Source organism: Phocoena phocoena, chromosome 18 (assembly GCF_963924675.1).
Source record: "Phocoena phocoena chromosome 18, mPhoPho1.1, whole genome shotgun sequence".
NCBI lineage: Eukaryota > Metazoa > Chordata > Mammalia > Artiodactyla > Phocoenidae > Phocoena > Phocoena phocoena.
The window spans coordinates 71,397,771-71,422,471 of record NC_089236.1 but is presented as its reverse complement, the minus strand read 5'-3'; the positions used below and the strand labels follow the sequence as shown (position 1 = coordinate 71,422,471).

Here is a 24,701-nt window from a genome sequence, read left to right as displayed (position 1 = left end):
AATTCTGCTTTTTCAGAATCTTTGTAGCTTATTTCTTTTGGTATCAAATGGTGTCAGAGACTGTGATTCTAGAATCACAATTACAGGCTTGATTCTGTTTATTATGCCATCAGTTCTTCAGAATGCTATAGGGAGATGGCTAAGATCTATAAATTGGAGCTCAAGTGCAAATTTTACTTGTAACAGAAACTTCTTAAATAGAGTAATAAAAGTTAATGAATTGGAACTTCTCAGAAGGTTGTAAGAAACATAATGTTTCTCAAATAGAACAAATGAGACAGAGAAAAGTGATGGGGATGCTTTGCTTCTTCCTGCCCTTTGGTGACAGACTGTCTTTCTCTTAACAGCACTGTTCAACCTCATACCAGTGGGACTGCGCGTCGTGGCCATCCAGGGAGTGAAAACAGGGTTGTATATAGCCATGAATGGAGAAGGTTACCTCTACCCATCGGTAAGTAGCATGCCCAAGATATTGGCCATTCATTCAATGTCTGCAAAATAGCGAGAGCATCAACCACAAAAGTGAGGAAGTTCTGTCTCATGACTCATTTTTGCTTTAGTATTTGACCTTTACTGCAATGCTGTAGGAGCTATTAATTCATTAGTCTTCAATGTTTGATAATATCAGTGTATCAAGTGGAAGAGTTATATCACCTCTTAAAATTGTGCGTTTGCATATTTTTATATCTCGCAGTTTACAGAAAATTGAGCAATTTTGAAAGCGTTTGATATCGATATAATCTTTTTCTACTGTTTAGAATTGTGCTTGTCTTAGGGAGTTTCTTGTAAAAGATTATTTTATAAAAAGAAACAGAATAAATGGGAATTCTACAAAAGTAAATTTAGGAGAGATTAGTTCTTTTAAAAGTGATAATTCAGATTGAGTAAATGCTTTATTGGGAAAATAATTCTAATATCAAAATGGATATTGCATTTAAATTTAAGCAAGTCTCGGTTTTGTGTTAATGTGTACTAGTAGCTGGGCACCTTCTAGTCTCCTCTGTAATATTTACTGTTTACAAATAATTCATATCCAGGTATACTGTATCCATATATTATAATGCAGCTAGAATTCATATCTGTCACAAGTCCAAGCAATAGAGACTTAGATGAAAATACTTCTTTCCATTATTCCTTGAGCAAAAGTGGATAAAATCATGGAGCCTCAAAGAAAATTCTCTTATTTAGGTTTGCATGTCATCTTAGTATAAATTCTTTAAAAGTCTGTTGTTAAATACCATCATCAAAAAAACCACATGTAAACATACATACATACACACACACACCTAAAACTTAAGCAGAGAAGAAGCATCCTCTGGGGCCTCCCATGCAATGTGATATATTTTCTTCAGCAAATCCGGGAAATCTGTCAAAGAAGATGAAATGTGAGCTGCAGATTCCCTTCGTGGTGAGCTGGGAAATACCCTTGTCATTTGGAACCTTCCTCCACCTTCCCTGAAGGGTGTTCCTGCACACGGACCTGGGCCCTACATTATGCAAATTGTGTTCTGTTTCACAAGATGAATATTCAACATACTGGGAGCAAGAGGAAGCTAGAATTCCCCATCTCCCCTTTAGGAAGAATTCGATTCAGATAAAGATCATTTTCTAGAGATACCTTATTTCAGATAAAAGTCAGTTTCATTGATGTGACATTTGTTCTGTTGTTTTTGTTTCTTTTACCCGCAAGTAACCTCTGAGATGCCTAAAAATTATTAGATGCCGTTTCTGCCGTAGCTTCTAGTTCTGTTTCTGCCAGTCTGCTGATGATTTTATCATGTTGTCCTGCTGAGGTATATGCATTGACGTAGGGGAAATGTAAATGTTTGTTTGATCTTTTTGCTTCTGAGATGCTTTCCGTTTTCTTGTGATGAGGTTGCACATGTATGCCGTTTTTCTAAAAGGTAGAGAATATCATCGTGAGTATGTGTCTTAGCTTAAAATCCAAGTGCTGGTTCTGGTCAGTGCAGTCTAAGTGGTGCAGCAAGAATAGAGTGAGGACAGAGCTAACTGCCCGGTCCAGTCCTCGGCACCTTAAATATGGCCTTTCCACCCCAAATCAGATCTGTGGGCAGCACCTGCCCTAGGATTAGTCCCCGTAACACCATCAAGCTTTTTATCTGACCCATTGTTTTCTACTCTCACCTTCCAGATTCTCGAGGTTCTTGGCTTCTGTGCCTCCCTTTTGGTGTCTTGATTCTCTGATTTGCAGATCTTGGTTTTCTCCTCTTCTCGTGTAATAGTAATAATGGTTAATATGTATCTAGTGCACTCTGCCTAGCACTGTTCTAAGTGCATTACAGTCTTAGCTCATTTAATTCTCCCAACCAATTAAGCAGATATTGTTAAAATGATAATACTGATGAACAGAGAGCTTAAGAAGCTGTGCAGTCACCCAGGGAGTAGACAGAGAAGACAGGATTTGAGCCTTATTAGTCTGACTCATTAGCTTACATTTTTAACTGTTTCACTGTACTGCTTTCATGCGCCAAACAGTTTTCATAATATGGTCTGGCACCCATTCTAAGAAGTTATAAACACAAGATGATGTAATAAAAATCTTTAGTGAATTGTTACCTAGGGAAGAAACTTAATTTCAATTATTAAGAAGTATCATTTGAAATATAATCTGTTTCCTTTGGAGATTCTCAAGTTAAAAAATCGTAGAAAATGATATTTATCGGAGGAAAGGTTGATATTATATACTGGGTGCTTAATATTCTTAGAATGTATCACAGGTAATGTTTGAGCTTAAATTTTTAAAGCCGACGTGGTTAACCCAACTAAGAAGTTTTGAACTAAGCTGAATAGCTTTTTGAAAAGGAAAACTCCACTCAAGCTAAGATTTAAAGGAAAAAGTTAATGAAGATTGAAGTCCGAGAAACAAAGGAGTCTGTTTTAAGCTTATACCCACTTTAAAAAGATCAAATTAGATTAGTGTCTGATATGAGACCGCTCTTATTGAGGATCTATAAATTTAGAACGTAGGCAATAAAATACTCAGATCATTCAAAGTGAGTTCCATTAAATGAAAGTCACACTAGGGATCTGACTTGGAGTGTATATTCCTTTATTTGTATTTCAGGAAGTGACTCTCATAATCCCTTGCCATCCAAATAAAGATATTTAATTTGTCAGATAATTCCACCTCAGGGGGATGAAAGAAGGTATCTTGACTGAGATGTAAATAATCACATTTCTGATGCTGAAGGTACTTGTTCCCTGTGGAATCTCTTCTTCAGCATGACAAGAGTCATTTCTTTTGTGGTCATAATGATTGTAATATGTTTCTTGAAGATGCCTCTCAAGAGATTTGATGTTAGATACAAACAGTTTGCTTGAAGATAGAATGCAGGCTGCATGGTCACAGAACAGAAACTGACAAGGAAATACTTTTTTAAAGAATTACTTTAAAATGATATTTAGGAAAAATGCATGTTGACCAACTATAAACTATTTATAGTGCACTTGTATTTCTGTGCCCGTGGAGTGATGTGTGCGTTCATTGCTCATCCCTGATATCCATCTTGTCTCTGAATAGCATCTCTGGACATCCATCCTCAGGGAACTGGTCACTATTTATCCCAGTGCTGGTGGGGTACCCTAGCCATGCCTCCCAGTGTTCTGTTTTTCTTTAGGTACCAGGCAGTACATGAGATTAATCATGTAATCTGAGCTACAGTGACTGTCACTGGCCATCACTATCCATTGCAGGTGAGCCAAGGGCCTCAGTAGCATCTGATGACTGCTTATCCTGGGGACCAGCCTTTTGTTCTTTGATGTGACCCCTGGGAGCTGGAGGCAAAACTATTAACTGAGCAGGTTTCCATTCATCTGGTTACACAGAGGTGCCCCTTCCATTTTTCATCTTTCATTCTTCATCTCTCTGAATGGGTCAATTTCTTTATCTTAAAAGTATATTAAATTTGAGATGATTGTTAATGTCTTTGTTATTCTAAGAATCTATGACTCTGTGCATGTTTTTCTGCACAAACAATATCTAACACCTTTTGAGAATGTATATATGTGTGTGTGTGTGTGTGTGTGTGTGTGTGTGTGTGTGTGTGTGTGTGTATATATCATTTGTGTGTATCTAGTTTGTGTGTGTTTCAGTGGAATTACACATTGTGCCTAAATTACACACACATTTATTTACATGATTACAGTTCTGATCAGAGTGTTTCTATTTCTTTGTATGAAATGTTAAATAATAGTTTTAAAATTTACACCTATTCTAAAGGTTTACTTACCATGCTGAATATATATTTCTTTTTTTATGAAGTTTTCCTATGGTCTCTTCCACATTATGACTCAGTTGGATATATCATCCAGGCTCAAAATGGCTATTATCCTTTCTTGGTATTTTGGCTCAGATAATTTCTAGTAATAAGAAAGCAACTATAGTGCTTCAGTTAATTTCTCTCCGGCATTCATGTAGTTCCTATGACCCTGAATACTGATGCACAGAATATGATTGATTATGACAAAGGCAAGAATGCCGTCGTTCTACTTAAGGTCACTTACCAGAAGGAAAAAACAATTTAGAAACAAAAGCAAATGGTAGACTACATATAACTAATTTTAAGTCATCTTTGGACAAAAGGAAAACGTGAAACATCCTATTCTTCTACTGTTAGGTTGATAGTAGGCAATCAACCTGAATGCCTTTAGGTTGGGCAAGTACTCTACAGTCTGGCCACAATAACAACTACTACTTTTTTTTTTTAATTTTTATTGGAGTATATTTGAGTTACAATGTTGTATTAGTTTCAGGTGTACAGCAAAGTGAATCAGTTATACATATACATATATCCACTCTTTTTTTAGATTGTTTTCCCATATAGGCCATTATAGAGTACTGAGTAGAGTTCCCTGTACTATACAGTACGTCCTTATTAGTTATCTGTTTTATATATAATAGTGTGTATATGTCAATCCCAATCTCCCAGTTTATCCCTCCCCCCACTTTATCCCCAGTAACCATTAGTTTGTTTTCTACATCTGTGACTCTACTTCTGTTTTGTAAATAAGTTCATTTCTAAGGGAAGACACTATATACACAGTAACTTTGTTTCTACACACATGTTAACTTTGTTTCTGGGCCTAGAGACACTGGTGTTGGCAACCTGGGAATTAAGGGACTGGAAAGGATGAGAGATATTTGAAAGTGTTTCTTGGGGAGTTATGGGAAGAACTCTGCAGTTGTCTGGGTAGGGGAGGCGACAGAATCACGGCTCACTCTGGTATGATTAACTCAGAACCTGGTGAGCTGTGATGCTTCCCTGGAAGACAACAAAACCCAGAAGGAGGAGGGAGCCTGGGTGGAGGAAGATGGTGCATTCAGTTTTGGAACCAGGATTTCCAGGTGGGTTATAATCCCACTGCTGGATGCTGACTCATGCATCCTGGAAGAATCACATCAAAGGGCTGTCTTAAGAATGGTGTGCAGATGGAGAAAGAATTGTTCTGTGATGGATGGTGATTGTTTTCCTTTTCCTGATGAATGTCAGACAAGTTGAAGAAATAGGGTCAACAGCATCTGCATGGATGAAGTTAGATATTAGAAAGAACATTATTAAGTATCATGACTTCTTGAAAAATCGTTCTAATATATTTTGCTTGATTTCTAAATATACAGAGTCGGTAGAGGCAATTTTGGACACCGGGTAGTAGAGCAGAGGACTAGCTGTGTAAATTCATAACTTGTGCCTTTATAGAAATGATGCTAATAATATGGGAACAAAGTATCAGGCCTTTGGAGATTCTTACAGTAACTCGCAGTCCTCATTATACATAAGACTTACTCAGATAGCATTGTAAATATCCAGATCCCAGGACATTAACCTAAAAGGTTCCCACTCAGTGAGTTCAATATTCCTCAAAATCAGATTTTGAATATGTGTCCCAGGCATTTCTAACACATGTGCCTGAAGGAGTCCCCCTTGATAAACAAGGGTCTGCATCACTGTCTCAGGAGCTGTGACTCTGAGATGACATGATTTTATATTTACCATTGCTTTATGATTATTGTTATTGTTGTTATTTACAAATTCATGGTCCAGTTCAAGCCCCTTTGAAGTCAGCAGAATGATGTGACCATAAGTAGTGCTTGCCTGTCCCACTGATCAAATGAGCTGGCCTTTGAGGAACTGCACAGAGAAAAGACCCAGCTGTGATCACTCTGCTCACTCTGGAAAGAATAGGACAAGAAATGTGTCCTTGAGCATCAAGATAATATAGGGAAAGACAGGAATCTTGCTGAGACTTGAGAAAATGAAGTAAGAGAAATGGAAACAAAGACACTGAATTTGCAACTAGTAACAGCTGGTTTGCAAACTTGAAAGAAAACTAGTCTCTTCACCATGTGAAAAGCTCAGGGGTTCCCCCTGAGATGATCAGCCTGGGGCCATCGCGCTCTGCTGACCTGAAGGGCTGGCTCAGAACAAGGACATCCTGTCAGAGCAGGTTTTCAATGACAACAAAGCTGGGTTGCTTCAGAAGTGAACTCTTTTTAGGATTTTTTTTAAAAATTACTTATAAAATAAATATATCTGTATTTAATAAATTGTGTATTTTTCCTAAGCCTCTGTTTCCTCGGAGACAAGTCTGTTTTCCTCTAAGCAGGACCTTCCCACACAAGTCCCATTTCTGGGACAAAGGAGGCCTCCTCCTGCCCTAGACAATCAGCAGGTTCCTGATGCTTGGAGCTTCTTTTCCGGGTCCTGTGAAGAGAGTGGGGTGATCCCATGTGGGCCCACCATTATATAAATTTCTTAACTATACCAAAGCCGCTACACCTCACAAAAATTAAACACATATGTCTGATAACAAGAGTGTGCAAGAAATATATAGAAGATCATCTCTGCTCAGTATAATTGTTCTGTTAGACCCAGACGGTCTACGAGGGATGCCAACTCGCCCAAGAACCGCCAAGAGTCGAGAGCCGTTGCAACACGCAAGAGGTTTATTAGGAGCCGATGCACCGGGGTTCCCTGAACCTCACGCAGGAGGCCGATGGGGAACCCCTAAAAGCGGAATCACATACTTTTTATAGGTTTATTTACTCATAGGGCGGGTATATTCTCACAATGATTGGGTAAATGTGGTGACTTTTGAATTCATTGGCTTAGGAACTTTTGTCCCACCTTCTGGCCGTTATAGTTGTTTGTTCATTGTGGCGGTTAGGGCGTATACCTGTTACGGGCAACTGGAAAATTACCCGCTGTCTGGAAAGTCCCCGTCAACTGAAAAACTCCAAGAATTGGTTTCGATAGGGAGAAGAATTGGTTTCGATAGGGAGAAGGAGTGGCGCAAGAGGTTGGTTTACGGGAACAAGTGAGGGGGTGGAAAGTCCCTAAAGGCCCCACAGTTCAGCACTTAAATATAGGCTGAAGAATCAAGCACTCTGTAGAGATGTGTATAATCATAAATCCATTTATTTGCTCATTCAAATCAACCAGTATTATTGTATGCCTCCCACTGACAGCTATTGTGCTGTATGTATGTGCTGGAGCTTCAAAGATACGTGAAAAATTCCCGATTTAAAAACAAACCAACAACCAAAACCCTCTAAAGTCCAAGAGATATGAGGAAATCATTCAGAGGGCATCTTCACTAGATGAATTCTAAGAGTCTTTTCTCCGAACCTGTGATCCCATGATTATGTTTGTACGTTTCCTATCACTCCTTTGATAGTGGTGGATACGTAGCACGTCTCAATCTGTAGTTCTTGATTGCTTATTGTTAAGGTGGAATCAGTTTCACCAGCAAATTTTATGAATCTATTCCTTGAGTGCCTTCCTTGTTCATGCTATTTATTATGCATTCCACTTATCTTTTTTCCCCACAAAAAAACATTAAGCATCAGCAAAGAAGATAGGAGTCTGTTAATTTCTCGAGTTAGAATTGCAGAAAAGCACTTATTTACACATTTCCTTTCCTGAAAGGGCATGATAAACTCACAGAGGCAGAACTCGGATATGCAATGTCTGCCTCTATAACATGGTCATATTTACATTAATGGGTGAGTGGTAATACTGTCTTCACCTTAAAAAAGAATCTCAAGGCAAAAAAGTAAACCCTGATTTCTAGTAAATTGTCGCTACCACTTGAACAATTTAAAGCAAGAGCATGAATAATGATAATTAGAGAAAGGACTTCATTGTTTCTATATGTTCATAAATGATATACTTGTAGTGTCAAAGAAAAAATATTGCATTTTGCAATTTTATCCTACTTTAGGGTGAAAACTATAAAATACTGTAGGTAGTAACAAAATTTAGGTTAGATCTAAATGTTTCAATTTTTTAAAAACCTGTTATTTGTAGAGGATGGATGGTAGATGGTGAAAGGAGTTTTTATATGTAAGGAATTTCAAACACTACCTGAAAAATTGAGTCCTAAATCAATAGATAATATTTGAGAATGAACTATCTCTTTGTTTTCATTCTCTACATCATGAAAAAACTTTTGCAAAAAAAAAACCAAATACATAAATGCTAAGAAGGCCGATATACCGTATAATGAATGACAAATCAGCTCTAACATTAAAGCAGTAATTAATACTACTAAAATTGGGGGGAAATTGTGATTCTTTAAAAAATTGTGTATGTGGAATGCCTCCCTATTGAAATTGTATACACCATCCACCCAAGTAAAGTTGAAGGAGTTTGTTTCTGATTACATATTTTACTTTTAGAGAATTCTTTCTATTTCTGCGAATGGGGTTGTATGTAAGCTACTTGCCAGGGACTCTGAGAACCCATGAGCCATGAGTTCAGGGTGGGCTCTGAACAGAAAATTGGGTGTTTCTATCAGTTTCCTCGATGCAGCCCATTTCTTAGTAATTTACATTCCATTTCTTAGTTACTGGGAATTAGTAAGAAATATTATTTAGGGCTTCCCTGGTGGCGCAGTGGTTGAGAGTGGACACGGGTTCGTGCCCCGGTTCGGGAAGATCCCACGTGCTGCAGAGCAGCTACGCCCGTGAGCCATTGCCACTGAGGCTGCGCGTCCAGAGCCTGTGCTCCGCAACAGGAGAGGCCACAACAGTGAGAGGCCCGTGTACTGCATAAATAAATAAATAAATAAATAAATAAAATATTATTTAGAAAATAATTCATAAAACTATGACTCATTTTTTTGCAGAGAAACTACTATAGTTACCATTACTGAAAAACCAAATTGGCTGTTTTTCTTCACATTATTTACTAAAATTGGAAAAATTGTTTCTATAGTGAAAACTATATTGTTCACATATATAGGCTTTATATATGTGAACTCCATACATTTTAACTTTGAATTATTTCTCTATATTATGGAAGGGTGTTTTGTGCTCTGAGCTACTTAGGGTTTCACTGAATGTTGGCTGTTTGTCTTAAGGTAATGTATTCAATTTGGATTGCAAGTTCGTGGAAAGGTACATAGTGTACTTCTGAGTAAGGACATAGTAGATCTCTTGAGAGTTTTATTTAGAGTTAGATATTGGTTTTAAGATCTGACAACTACATGAAATGAAGAGATGAGTCACTTGTTAATAGGTACATCCTAACCCATGCAACAGCATCATAATTGGTTGTTATTTGCTGTCCCAGTAGAGAAAGATACTGAATGGGAACGAGATATTTTTGTGAGACTTTGGAATTGCTACATCTCTGACAAGATGGAGATATTTTATTTGGTTATTAATTCTGGATCCAGGGCACTATTTAGCAGAAATAGGTATTTGGACAACCAGGAAACATTATTCTGCTTTACTCTTATGCTGGTACAAATAGTACCGAAAGGTACTAGCCCGACAAATGGTGAATACTGGTTTATGTCATGAGAGGAGGAGCTTGCATCCATGTCACGCAAGAAATTAGCTGTGAATGCCTTTCACAAGGGCATCGTGACAGAGGGTTGACCTTCACTGACTCCCCATTTGTGTTACATTCTCCAGTTAACTCATCTGTCTCTCAACTCTGAACCCTTTATAACACTGTTTCCACCCTCTAAACCTGAGGCTGAGTGCATAAGAGATCCAGATCCTTGTCATGGCCAATTATTTTCCCTTAAGAGCTGCATATTTATTGTGGTATGGAAACAACTGTATTTATTAGGAGGCACGTAAAATGCTCACAATGCAAAGATGCACATTCATTTGCAAGCACCTTTCTGCAATCAGTACTTATTACTCACATTATTTTTGCTATTGTGTTAAATGGTAAAAAAAAAATTATATAACTTCCGAAGAAATAATGACACCTACTGTATTATTCATTATTTAAATATTGCCATTTAACGTTCTGCTTTCTATCCTATAACCGGCAATTAACGTTATCAATAGAAGCAATGGGAAAAAATTTTTGTATTAAGAACTTGCAATTTAGATACCTCTACTTACCATATACCCAACTCCTACACTGGTTTTATTCCAATTTCAATTAGAATTCTATGTTTCTTGCAATATTAATAACAGAAAATCAACTTTCAAACTGTTCAAAAGTTCTCTAGACAACTTTTACCTAGGGACGAGGTAAGAGGCATTCTCTTAATGTCCATGGAGAAATAAACTCTAATGTGAAATATCATATTAATAGAAAGGAGGAAATTATTAAGAAGTTGTTCCACAGGTACCATAAGTGGGTTGACTATTTTTCTAATGCAGTCTGAGTCCTTTACAAGACTGTTTTTATAGACTTAGCAAAGCCAAATGTATACCCAGGAGAAATAGCAGTGAGCCTTTAATTTAAAATTACATTATGTGAGAATGCTTGTACATTGAAATGGGTAGACAGAAGAATTGCCTTGGGTAGTAGTTCCCTTGTGTTTATCTAAAAAAACCAAAGACCACCTTGTAGGAATTTGAATGCAAAGTTCTTATTAATTTTTATGCATCATTTATGCAATAACAATAACCAAGAAAAGGAAAAAGGAACCATGTCAGGAAAACTTGATTGTGTCAGACTTTGGTTCTCTGAGCCCTGAAAACCGGAAATACCCTGATTTTATTATTTTATTCCTGATGGTCAGTCTTTGGGACCAGTTAGAAATTCCTCAGACTTGTTAAACCATTAACTACCAGGACTAAAATACCATGTTATTTAAATTTTTAATGAATAATAACTTCATTAGACATTCTGTTCCTAATGTGACTAGGGAAAACTATGGAATGTGGTACATTGTAGCACTTCATTTCAATTATTTAATATTCCAGTCATTTGCTTAACAAGAGACTTTGCCCAAGGGTTTGCTGAAACACTGAATATCTGGCAAATTACTGTGTACTAATTGATCCAGTGGCATGTTAAAATTACCTCAACCATTCTGCTCAATACTTAATTGTATTTTCTGTTGGTGTCAGTGTTCTACCTAGAAGCATTTTGTCCTTTAAAATAATTTTTTACTTTGGAAAGAAAGTGGTAGAAATGCATTATCGGTTACTTTAGAGGTTTTTACATTTGAGGCCGTAACGGTGAGAACAGCAAGATAAAGGTGTAGAAACATAATGCCCAAGTCCTGGAAATGCAAAGACTGCAAAGCCCCCGAGTTTTATGTATTAATGAACTAATCTTGTTAATCCCACTTCAAAGTGAGTTTTGCAAGGGTAACTCAATAATCTTTAGGGATGACTGCATCATACCTGAGTATATGTTACCACAGGGGAAAAATAGAATTATTGTACTGGGGGCTCTGTGTAGTGTGTGTGTGTGTTTGTGTCTAGCTGTTCTATAACCACAAACTACTAACACGTACTCTTTTCCTACACGATGAAAAGGGTACACACATAGAAATTAGCATTCTGATATGTAAATGTGGTTATTTTCTCTTTAGTTCTCATCTAGGCATTTTTCTGAATACTCATTGTGAAGTCCTATGAACATAAAATCGATCTTTATGGATAGTGTATAGAATTTGTAATTCACAAATCCAGTTTTTTTTGTTTTGCTTTGTTTTTTGCGGTACGCGGGCCTCTCACTGTTGTGGCCTCTCCCATTGCGGAGCATAGGCTCCGGACGCGCAGGCTCAGCGGTCATGGCTCACGGGCCCAGCTGCTCCGTGGCATGTGGGATCTTCCCGGACCGGGGCACGAACCCGTGTCCCCTGCATTGGCAGGCAGACTCTCAACCACTGCGCCACCAGGGAAGCCCAATCCAGTTATTTTTAATTCTTCAAAGAGTTCTTCTTTTAATTCTTCTTCTACAACTCATTTCTTAGATGGACAACAGAGTGGGATTGGTAGGTGGACATGTATAATGGGAGGAGAAAATACCCAGTTCAGAAGACTGACTGAGGGCTGTCAATGCCACCAGCACTAATTGAAGCATTTGGGCCCTCTTGGTGACTCTGAGAATTCTGAATGACTTTTTATAACATGATGATGGCATTTGAAACGCTTTCCAAGAAATAGATGGAACACTCAATCCTGTTTTCTTTGATCTTCAGATATTGTGATTATGTTCTGGCAGAATGATGGCAACTAATTAGTAAGGTCAGCAAACATCGACATGCCTATCACAGACACATCACGAACAAGTCGGGACTTCCCCAGCTGTGTGGTTGGCCTGGTGGGCACAGTGCCAGCAGCAACATTCTCTCTCTGACACTTCTTCTACCGCAGAGAGATCCCATTTTGGAAGCACTGGGTTAGCAGGGAAAGAGGGGGGCATTCTTCCTCTTCTCTGCTTATGTCCCAGGATCTCTCTCTTCAAAATTTTAAAAAGACTAAAATTATGATACCTGCAAAGGGCATTTCTATTGATCCATCAGTGTATGTACATACTTGTCATCACCTCAAATGCAGATTACACTTAAGTACATGGTTCTTCAGATTCGTGCTCACACAGTGTCAGTCCTTGTAAGAGGTCTGCAAATATACTGGTTTTCTAAGTTTCCTAAAGTCTAATGAGTTTTAAAGAGAAATGAAATAACCTTTCTGAGGTCATTTCCAATTATTAAAGCAACAAGCTCATAGGAAGGAAAATCTGGAGCTTTGGGGTAAAAATATTTCCTTTTCTCTTTTTTTTTTTTAAGGATTTACAGCTCAGTTCACTTCATTGGTAGCCCTCAGGGTTTCTTTATCTCATGCCTACAACTGTTATTACTATCTTTCTCTTAATGTCACATTGTTTTCACACTGTCACTGAAATGACCTAGAAATAATCCCATGAAAGTAGATCCCATAAAATAACATTTCCATGGCATCTTTTTATGTCCTAAAACTAGATTAAATGTCAATACAGTATAATAGCTATGTAATAAAAATAAACAGTTTATGCATGATTCTAAGGGGAACTTGTTACTGATTTTTAAATGTATTTCCTTGAAAACTAAATTCATTCATTCTGTGGGTTTTACAGTTTTTAAACACAGACTATAACTTCATTTTGGTCATGATTTTAGGAAAACTTTTCTTTCAACCTGCAGTAATATGTATCCTGTGTCATATTCTTAAGAGGGCCATTTTATCACCTTATTTGGAAAAGACAAACTTAATTTCTTGGAAAGATACACATGATTACAATGTGTGTCATCACATTGATGATTTTGAAAATATATTTTATTTAATTGTGATACATTTCTGCGTCTAACAGTGACCATCTGTTGAAAAGTTAACCATATTCCTATTCATATTCGTATGAAAGAAATAACACCATTGCAAGGAAAATACTAGCCTTCAAGGTGCTGATATGTATATATTAGGAGAAAAACATTTCATCCATATTTAGCTGTGAGGTTGCTTTCAGTATATTTTCCATTTAGCATTTGTAATGCTATCATAATGAAGAAGTATATAATTGTTTTATCCTATTTAATGTATGTGTAACAACCAAGGATATTTCTGGATATCCAGATTGCCAAGATGAATGAAACGTTAATGTTTTCTTTGTGCAAGATACTGAAAAAAAATGAAGGGGAAAAACACGTCCTTGGTTCAGCTCTACCGCCTTCGAGTTGGAAGGGGATTCCCAGATAATAATATTTCAGTCCGTTTCCATTTTCGTTCTTGCTAAGACCCTTGATAAAGTTGCTTGTCAGATACTTAGTCTTTGTACAGATTTCTACTTTTATATCCTTCATTATTGATTCTCCAGATGCTGATAAATTTTTTAAATAATCGTAATATTTACAGGAGAAATAAGGCACTACTTTGGCTTATGTATGTTTATGTCATTCTTCTTGGACCATATAGTTTACTTTTAGTATCCTTTTTTTAATCTTTTACTTTTGTCTTAGGTATCATGACAGCACTAGTAATGAACTGTGCACACCCGGCAAATAAATTAGACACAACTCCTATCAGATCAAGCTGCTGTCCACAGAATTGCAAGGGAGCAGCACAGAGCACTCTAGGGAAATGCTGAAAAGACACACATGGTTGCGTACACACATGGTTGCATGCTGACCAGATTGTTGGCACGTTGACTGGAGATGTCCACTCTCCGTGCTGTTTTATAATTATACACTGACCTCTGCCGCATGAGGGACAGTCAGGACACTTTGCACTGGAGTTCAAAGCTTTCTGCCAACCTAAACTCTGAAGCCTCCCTGATCCATTGCCCCTACACCCATCACACCCCCAAACAAGGAGAAATCTTTTCTCTTCTTCAAGCACCTGTAACATGCTACTTGCGCCTCACTAATGGCTCTGATGCCATTTTTCTTTGCTTAGAGACAGAGATTGTCTCAAGCTACCTTTTTGAAAAGTCACTTTCTTTCTTTCTCACCCTTGATTTCTTTCCTGTCTCTCTCAGCATGCCTGCACTGTTGTCTCTCTGATTCCCTGTCTCTGTATTGTGACCTTCGCCACTACCCCCAAATCATAATTAGTTTCTGCCACTGGATATTTTCAAGTTAATCATTCACCTTCACACGTATCTTCTTCGTAAATGGCCACTTTAGAGTCTGTTCTTTTCCGTGCCAGCAGTCATTCTCCCTGTCCAGCTGTTGTAATTAGAGGAATTGCTCCCCAAGTTTTCTTATCAGATTAGAGCTGTTATTTGTTGTTTTATAAGTTATGTACACATAAAGACTTATTAAAGCAACACACTTAAGGTCTTGGATTAGAGATGCTTTCAAGATGCAACAGTTTGTGAAAGCTGTTGTGATGATTATTGAAAAATCCAACACATAGCTAAATTTCCACTGATACTACATTTTTAAAGAAATTTTGTTTTCACTAATGAAGGTTGTGTTACTTACAAGTTCCATAACAATTTTTCTTATTGCAGACATTTAAAAAAAGTCACTATACCTTAAAATATCATATTTATAACTGCATAAGGAATTTCTTTATAAATTTTTTTTCTGTCTTCTGCATGTCTGCCATTACATGACATTTACAAAGTACCAGCAGCAATATGGTGATAAGGATCTCCAAAAACAAGAACTTCCAGGCTGGGACTTCCCATTTTAGGTAGATCAGAGAGATTTTCCATTATTCTACCAAATCTAGAGAGAGTCAGCCAAAACAAAGATTTTCTTGATCTGAATCCATTCCTGTAAATTTCTACAATGTCAGAGGAGATGGGAATGTTGATCTCTGGCACCTGCAGTACGATCTTTTGGATTTTCAACATCACAACTCTGCTCTGAGTTAATTGTTCTGAATTTGCCAAGGTATATTCAAGAACGCACATGTACCTCTATGGAAATATCACCCAAGCAAGTAGCTGCACATGATTTAGGGAAAGTATATTCCTCCTAAAACAAAAGTTAGTAAGGATGTGCTTTGAGAATTATGTACTGATTAGATTTCATCGCTTAATGTTTGGGAATTATAAAAGGGGAGAAGCATAACTGCACTACCCATGCTAAGCCCAGAGTACCGTGTATTATAAAACGGGCAGTTCTGTTCTGCCGTAGAGCAAAGAATTAAAAACAAAGGTAACTCAGCCATACGGTAAGAGATGAGAACTGTGACATATGTTGAATAAAAAGCCTGTAAATATGTGATTATAATGATAAATGAGCTGTAAATATATGTCCTTTATTCACCAAGGCTCCAAAGCAAAATGGTTTCTATGGAAGGTGATGTTTTCATGTGTGGCCTTCAAGCCAGTTTCAAGGAATGTCTTTCAATGAGGATAGGAGTGCAGTGAACACAACATTTGGGGTCAGTGAGATTATGTATGGGTGACATAATGTCAAAAATCACCAGTTACACTAGGCTTGCTATGGATCTGGCTTTCCTAGTTTTAGTAAATGTCCGTAATTGGCAGCAATGCAGGGATCTTCTTTCTGTGACTTATTTGTCATGGTTTCAAGAATGTTCTAGTGGCTTCCATTTGTGTCCTGATGTTTGTAGTAATAGACTTAGAAGACATGTAAAAGTATTTTCATGGTTGAAAGAGCTTATACCTTTGAAACACACTCTGTCTCTTTACACTCATGTAATTTCCGTTATGCTCCTATCTTGTCCATGGCAGACCTTTACAATAGGACACAATAGGTTAATGTTGCAAGTATCATATGACAGTCCTTTCTTTCTTATAGTAATTCTAAAAGTCTAGGTATAAATAACTGACATTTATTTTTATGTCCCATGTTCTTATTGTAAGTCCCATGGAGTTTGAGAGAGCTCTTTTTTACATGAAATTTACTTTTTCCATAGCCTCCTCTTCCCACCCCCCAGCCCCAGCCGCCAGTTATATTCACTGTCATGTAAACTTCCATTCGTTGGTCATAGAATGGGACAAAGGTCACCTTCACTGATCCTCCTGAAGCCCATTCAGTCACTGTATCTTCCCCACTCCCTTATTTCTGGCTAAATAATCCTTTTGCTCCTTATTATGTTTCATCATAAGGATTTGTTGACTGTGCCATCTCCTCCTACAACTAGAGGCGAACCTCTTCAGCATATATTATCCAGCTGTGTGAGTAGCATCACATGATGCGTAACTTAAGCAAAGTTCCCATTCTGAGCGGTGACATACACGTGAGCATGTGCCCAGGGTGAGCGTAGGTCAGAGACATTCACCTGCTTTCCTTCTGCCGGACTCAGCTCTGGCTTGATGATGCTCGTTGCTCTTCAAGCCACACTGGTCGAAACCTGCCTACTTGACCTCTGTCTCTCTCCCTCTTCTCAACTCTCTCCTTCTCCTTACATGGTATAGAGATGAGCACCATTGCTTTTCACATGAAACAATAGTCTTTCACAGCCCTTTTCTTTCCAAAGAACATTTTAATCATCTCCTACACAGTCATCAAGTAGCATTTACCCTTTGGCTTCCTGAAGATGTGCTGACATCTGTTCACCTGTCCTTTCTTCTGAGTCTGGATTTGACTTATTGAAGTTATCAGTAACCTTGCCCTGAGGGGTTCTGTGTCCAGGAGCATCTTTATTGCTCCATTTACCATTTGTAAAACTAATGTTTCACAGGTAATAACACTGACAAGTAAAGCTTTACCTTATGAAAAGAATTACTAATGTGCTGGTAAGAAGGGAGAAAAGTACCAGATGGTTTATTAAGAAGAAAAGAGTAGAGAAAGAGAGAAGAAACACAAGGGTGAAAGGAGGATGCCAGAAAAGTCACCCCTGCCTGTTGTCTGAGGGCAGAGGAGAATATTGGAAGAGGGACAGGAGGAATTTGGCACCTGACAGAGCTTAATTGCTTTTTTCCAATCACTGTGCATCCAAGGTTCCTCAGAAAAGGTGAGATGTAATCCTAAAACTACACCAAAAGAGCAATAAAATCTATAGTTGAGTTACCATAAGCAGATCATAATATTTACAAGGAAAACTTGAAATAATAAAAAATGGATGTATATTTAGTTGTATGTATATTTAGTAACCCAGTTGTTCACACAGCTAACTATAGTGAGTATGCTTTTCACACACAAAACAGGACATTTCTGGAGTCTGCTGTAGAAAAAGGTGGGCAGTTCAGAGGAGACCTGGAAGAAGCAGAAATTCTTTTGTTTGTGACTTGGGGCACTCAGGTTATCAAAATATCCACTGGTCCAATGTAGAGTCTGAGTGTGATTCAGAGAGTTGACAGTAATGACCGTTGGTGTGCTCTACAGGAAAAGGAGTCATGGGAACATGGCTACCCTGCAGCTGCTATCGGGTCACCACTGGTTTCCTAGCTCCTAATTCTACGGCCACTCTCCCATTCCAATGCTCGGTAAACTCTGGCCACTGCATTCCCTCCCTGGACACTTGTCTTGCTCCTAGTCTTGGATTTCATAATTTCGTGGAAAGAGGCTCAATTGGTTTGAGTTTAACATGATGGGATTTTGCATTGTGTATGCGTTAAAGAAATAGTATGTATGCTTAATAATAAATTATGTTAGAGAAGAAATCTATTAGCTAAAATCTAACTTCAGTGGACTAACTCATAATTCCTTTGACTTGGAAGGCAGTTTAGATTATGGAACCAAAAACAATCCATACATGTTTTTGATTTCTTGAAACTAGGATGAGAGTCTGTGGGATTACCTTCCTCAGTTCAATCAGTGGCCCTTGGGGTATTTCCTGGTAAACCACTCTCCCCATAGGCCATGCCTAGAGTGTATTCTTTTTCTTTTTTAATACTTTATTTTATTATGTTTTATTTCATTGGCCACGCTGCAAAGCATGTGGGATCTTAGTTCCCCAACCAGGGATCGAACCCGTGCCCCCTCCAGTGGAAGCGCAGGGTGTTAACCACTGGACCTCCAGGGAAGTCCCCTACAGAGTATTCTTAGTGGATAACATCGTGCAAAGAGACCGAAATAGTATAATAAACAATGTTAATGTCTTTTTAATTGTTATCAGTCCTTATTGTGTATGCCACAGAGGATTGTTTTTAAAATCAAAGGATAACTATTTCTAATGACAGAGATGCCAAATACCAATAGGGTGCAGTGTCTCTACATATTATTTGGACTCCCTGATTTAATAGTGTCCACAGTGGGACATATAATTATCCCATGATATTTACCCAGTAGGACTTTTCCACTTGAGGCCCACACCTGAAATTGCAAACAGCCCCATACTTGAAAGTGTAAACTCCTTATTACACGGAAATCCAGATGATAAACAAATAATAATAGATTTGTTTCAATCCATCTTTTATCTAGAGAAAAAAATTTTAAACTACGGAACTATGGTTAGAATTTTTTTTTTTTCCGTTTTTTTTTTTGCGGTACGCGGGCCTCTCACTGTTATGGCCTCTCCCGTCGCGGAGCACAGGCTCCGGACGCACAGGCTCAGCAGCCATAGCTCACGGGCCCATCCGCTCTGCGGCACGTGGGATCTTCGTGGACCGGGGCAGGAACCCGTGTCCCCTGCATCGGCAGGCGGACTCTCAACCACTGCGCCACCAGGAAAGCCCCTGGTTAGAATATTTATTAAAGCATAAAGGCACATATCCTTGATTGTCTTCAGATATAGATAGGTAAGAATAGTTAAGGTTATGACAATAGAAATGTATAAGGCATTTTAGAGAAAAATGCATAATTACCTGTTTGCGGTACGCGGGCCTGTCACTGCTGTGGCCTCTCCCGTCGTGGAGCACAGGCTCCGGACGCGCAGGCTAAGCGGCCATGGCTCACGGGCCCAGCCGCTCCGCGGCACGTGGGATCCTCCCAGACCGGGGCACGAACCCGCGTCCCCTGCATCGGCAGGCGGACTCTCAACCACTGTGCTGCCAGGGAAGCCCTACCTGTGTGTTTTTAAGCCAATATTTATTAGGTGGTTATACATGGTACAGAACACTGCATTTGCTACTTTTCATGAAAGACCTCAATACAGGTGACAAATTCTTTGACTTAAATCCATGATTTCTTTTAGTATTATTTCAATAATATCCTTCTGTGCATCTTTCAACTATCAGTTAATAAATGTGCATCTTTATTTACATAATGGGGTCAGACAACTTACTAGAAAGTGTATCGTTATATTAGTGGATTAAGAGAGTTATTACACCTCACTGAAAAGACATTCATAAATATTTTTAAATTGTGAGGGAAATTAAATAATTGGCACTTAAGATGCCTACTTTAAGTCATAAAGAAGTATGGAAAAGTTGCCTTCAAGCAATAGGATAATATATAAGAAATTAGGAATTTCTTCTCCATAATGTGTTTTTCTGGTTTTGTTGTTGTTGTTGTTGTTTTTTGGCTGCCTTGGGCCTTCCTTGCTGCACGTAGACTTTCTTTTAGTTGTGGCGAGCGGGGGCCACTCTTCATTGCAGTGCGCAGGCTTCTCATTGCGGTGGGTTCTCCTGTTGTGGAGCACAGGCTCTAGGCCCGCGGGCTTCAGTAGTTGTAGCATGCGGGCTTCATTAGTTGTGACTCTTGTGGCTTGCAGGCTATAGAGCGCAGGTTCAAGTAGTTGTGGCGCACGGGCTTAGTTGCTCCGTGGCATGTGGGATTTTCCTGGACCAGGGCTCGAACCCATGTCCCCTGCATTGGCAGACGGATTCTTAACCACTGTGCCACCAGGGAAGCTCCTCCATAATGAGTTTTAAATATATATATATTAAATGACTGCATTAATTTCTGTGAATTGAAGAGAATAGACTAGAGGAACTGCAGATCATTCCACAATTTAAAACAAATTTAGAATCCTTTTTAAATAGATATAGTCAATATTTCTTCTGTAAAATCAGATTCAAAATATCAACGGGAATCCACTTTACCTTGGAGTTAATTGAACTGGTATCTACATTTTAGGACAATTATTTCTCTTTTGCCAAGAAGAGATTGAGGCTTGGTTTTCCTTCAATAATGTCTTCATTGGGCATTGAATTGATAAGTATTTATAAAACTACCAGTGTTAAGGGGACACAAAAACATATCAGCTGTTACTCCTGAGTAGAACTTATTTTATTTGCTCCCAGCTCTGTCCAGGAGGTTAGGTTCTTATTTAGATAAAACATCTCTAGAGTGAAGAAGAACTATCTGTTAGGTTTTACAAGCTTAGAACAAACATTAAATTTTTTTTTAATTTTGCGTCTGTACACATGAAGTGATATTCTAAATCATGTGTTATTTACCTGGGACTTTCTTTAATATTTCATGAACTGTAATTCAGTTTAAACAATAAAAGAGAGCAATTGGGAAAACACAGTGGCCAAAACTTAGATGAAGCCTTATGTTCAAATTCTGTTTTTTTGAGACTATCCTGAGCTCATCTAACAGTTTGTTGTGGCCTTTATTAAGCTGGAAATTCTAAGAGTTGAGTTTTACACTAATTTTACCTTTATTGTGAGTCATAATTTCATCTTTCTCTTTATTTCTAAATATCCTCTTCACATATTGAATTTTTTAATTTCTTTGAAGTCAAAAGCCAAGGCTCTTCTCTGTATTGCATTTGTGCTATATGGGCTACAAATTAAATTTCACATTGTATTTCATGGTCCATTATCACTAGAAGCAACCAAAGAGAATCTACCTTTGCATTCAACTTAAAGTTCATAAAAGCCTTTGCAATACTAAATTAAAATTGTAGATTTCATCAGACACTGCAAAGTGCAGAGCAGTAGAGCAGTGTTAATTTTTAGGTTCTATTTGTTAATAGATATACACCATTATTAGTATTATCGTATCTTTCATGTTACTATAAAGCAGTGGATTTCAGCCTAACACGTTGGGCAACTTTTAAAATATATTAATGCCTGGCTGCACCACCTGAGAGTATAACTGTTCTGGGAAAAGGTATGGGCGTTTCAGTTGATCATTTTGAAAGCTAACTAATTTTTAATAGATATCTCAGGTTTTATCTGCTTATGGCTCTAACAGTATACAAGCCAAAAAGCAAACAAGCAAACAAACAAAATTATTTGAGAACAGTTGGAAAATATAAATTCTCACCCCACTGATCATCCATGTTCCTTGGATATTTTGCTTAGATATTCTTTACTTATCAACTTTCTCATTATTTGAGAGTGGTAATTAGGTAAAAATCATGGTGCCATCTGCAGCTTCTTTTTCTGAATAACTGTGTTTTTACTGAGTTGCTTGCTTAGTTTAAGCTCGTTATGCCAAAATGTATTTATGTGAGGACTTTACTTTCTGTCTACTTTGCACAGCACCAGACTTCTTGTCTATTTACTTTATATCCTTATAAGAGCAGAATGCTTGAAAGTTCTTTTAGCTTTGAAGAGTTCTTTTTGAAAGTTATGTGATTACCAAGCAACCAGAATTCTTTGCATAAGCACTCATTAGTCCTACCAGCATTTCTCTTTCAAATATAAATGTTAATCTTCGAATAGGGACTTCCATGCACATTTTGGCTTCAGGCTTCAGGATGAATCCCTGTGCCTGTAGCAAAATCTTCGTCGGGGATGGAGCAGAGCATCCAAGGAGCAACCAGGAATCACCAGGGAGCCCTCTGATTCCAGATGTCCTCTTAGGAGAAGTAGGACATTATTGAACAAAACTCCCCAGAGATGCAAAAAGTTGCAGGGTCACAGATATGGCCTTTTTAATTTGAAATACGAACACGGTTAAGATGAAATTCCTATTGAGGAAAATTAGAATCTATTTCAGAATATATTGGTATAAATATATATATAATTTTCTCATCTTTATTCAAAACAAATACATTTAAATACTAATTTTGAGTTAATCCATGAGAAAAATACCTAAAAAGAAAAATACTGCGTGGTTCCTACCCCTTGACATTTTGATTTAATTGCTCTGCATGCAGCCTGGGCATTGGGACTTTTAAAAGCAGCCCACGTTATTCTCACATACAGCAAAATTTGGGAACCATTGCTTTAAATCTTACCCAGTTTATTGAATTAGAATCTCCAGATGGGGGTGGAATCTTATAGTTTTCATTTCAAGAAGCACTTCAGATGATACTTATACACACTAAAATTTGATAACCACTGGTTTTACTATGTGATATTTTCTTCCAAGAAATTTTGTCTCTACTATTTGACGATTTTGTCCTTGCCTCCATGGTTCGTGTTTTAGGTGTAAATATGGCACTATTTTTCTTTCAGATTTAACCACCATATGTGTTTATTTGCTTTGTGTAGGTTCAGGAATATACTAGGCATTCATGTTTCCACTGACTTCTCCATTAGGACTGAGATAGTATGCTAGAGCAGAAGTGGTTTGTAATTTTACATATGCTACTAAGTCGCTTGGCAGTGTTTAATCAGTAACTGAGGTGTAGGGGTAAGCTTCTTAAACTCTATCTCAGAACTTTTAACATTCTCACAATTACTGTCTGTCTAGCCTTGGGTAGGTTACTTAATTGAGCTTTCTTCATATGTGAAATGGTAGTTTTTAATATTGGTCTCTTAGGTTTGTGATTTGGATAAGGCAGTAATACGTGGTAGTACTGTGTAATTTGCAAAGTGCTATGCAGATTTTAGGTATGGCTGTTTATATGTTTGCAACATTAGGAAGTTTCATTTGTAAGGTCATTTCCATTTCGAAAATCTGTGATTTTTCACTTACATATGTCCAACACATCATTTGTATCCCCCCCAGACAATTTATACAAAGAAGGTGGTCCAAGTGTGTTCTTAATTATGTGGTTTAAAATGATTAAATAATTCAAGAAAATAAAGAAATTTGGAAATCCAAAGAATGACTTAGTATGAATCTTTGATCCAACACTGAGAAATTTTTTTTTGCGGTACGCAGGCCTCTCACTGTTGTGGCCTCTCCCGTTGCGGAGCTCAGGCTCAGTGGCCATGGCTCACGGGCCTAGCTGCTCCGCAGCATGTGGGATCTTTCTGGACCGGGGCACGAACCCGTGTCCCCTGCATCGGCAGGCGGACTCCCAACCACTGCGCCACCAGGGAAGCCCTGTTGTTTTGTTTTTGTTTGTTTCCTTTGTTTGGGTGAGGAGAGTGAGGGAAATTTTTGTATTCTTCCTTTGTCCACCTTTCTGCAAATTAGGTTACAGTTGGGAGAATGTTAGAAGCACCCAGTGCTTAAAAACAATTACTATTAAAATACATATTACTGAAAAAAATGGATGGTTGATTTAATGGGATAGTTTGGACTGTTTATTTTAATAGTATTATTGTTTGTATTTTGTTTTGAGGCACATAATGATGAAATATTCTGGTTTTCTTCTTAAATGCGGTAAAGAGCAATCCTACTTATTTTCACAAAGGACTCTGGCAGGCTATACCCAAACATTTTGCTACAAACTTTTCTGAAATGTGTAGCTGATCCATGTTTGGAACCTAAAAGATTTTATTGGTCCCAGCTGGCAATAAATTGAGAACTATTCCTTAGATCTCTAATTACTTTGGTGGTTCATAGTATACTCATAGAGGTCTGTATTGACTTTCACTGCATGTTTTTTAATATGCAGTGTAATTTTTTTATTGATAAAAAATGTGAGCTCAGATGTTTTATCTTAGCATAAAGTAATTAATGAACCAAGAATATAAGATTTGTTGAAGTTTTGTGGGTTCTTTCCATATAAATATAAGATTACTTTGTTATAAAACATATTAAAGTTCACACAGTCCGCATAAATGCAATCTGTCAGTATTTTACATAAGATCTATTTGATATACCTGATTTATTCAATCAGAATAGAGAGAGAGAGAGAGAGAGAGAGAGAGAGAGACAGAACAGCTATAGATAGCATAAATAGAGAGGGAACCTGGTTAACTGGCACAGAAACTTTAACTTAATTGATAATTAAGACTGAAATAAGATCATGAATAACCTGTACTTGGGCAACCAGATGTTTTATTTTTGCAATGTATATACTTAGAATGCAGTAGCATGGCCCTGACTATAAGAAATGAGAA

At 37.8% G+C, this 24,701-nt stretch overlaps 1 protein-coding gene across 3 annotated transcripts in view; it reads left to right on the top strand.

Annotated features, from left to right (window-relative positions):
- Positions 1-24,701, top strand: part of FGF14 (fibroblast growth factor 14) — a 626,343-nt gene that overhangs the window by 517,079 nt on the left and 84,563 nt on the right. For all 3 annotated transcript variants that reach the window (XM_065895967.1, XM_065895965.1, XM_065895966.1), the window contains one exon: positions 348-451. In XM_065895967.1, the coding sequence (XP_065752039.1) occupies positions 348-451 (104 nt within the window). The remainder of the gene's footprint in view (positions 1-347; positions 452-24,701) is intronic.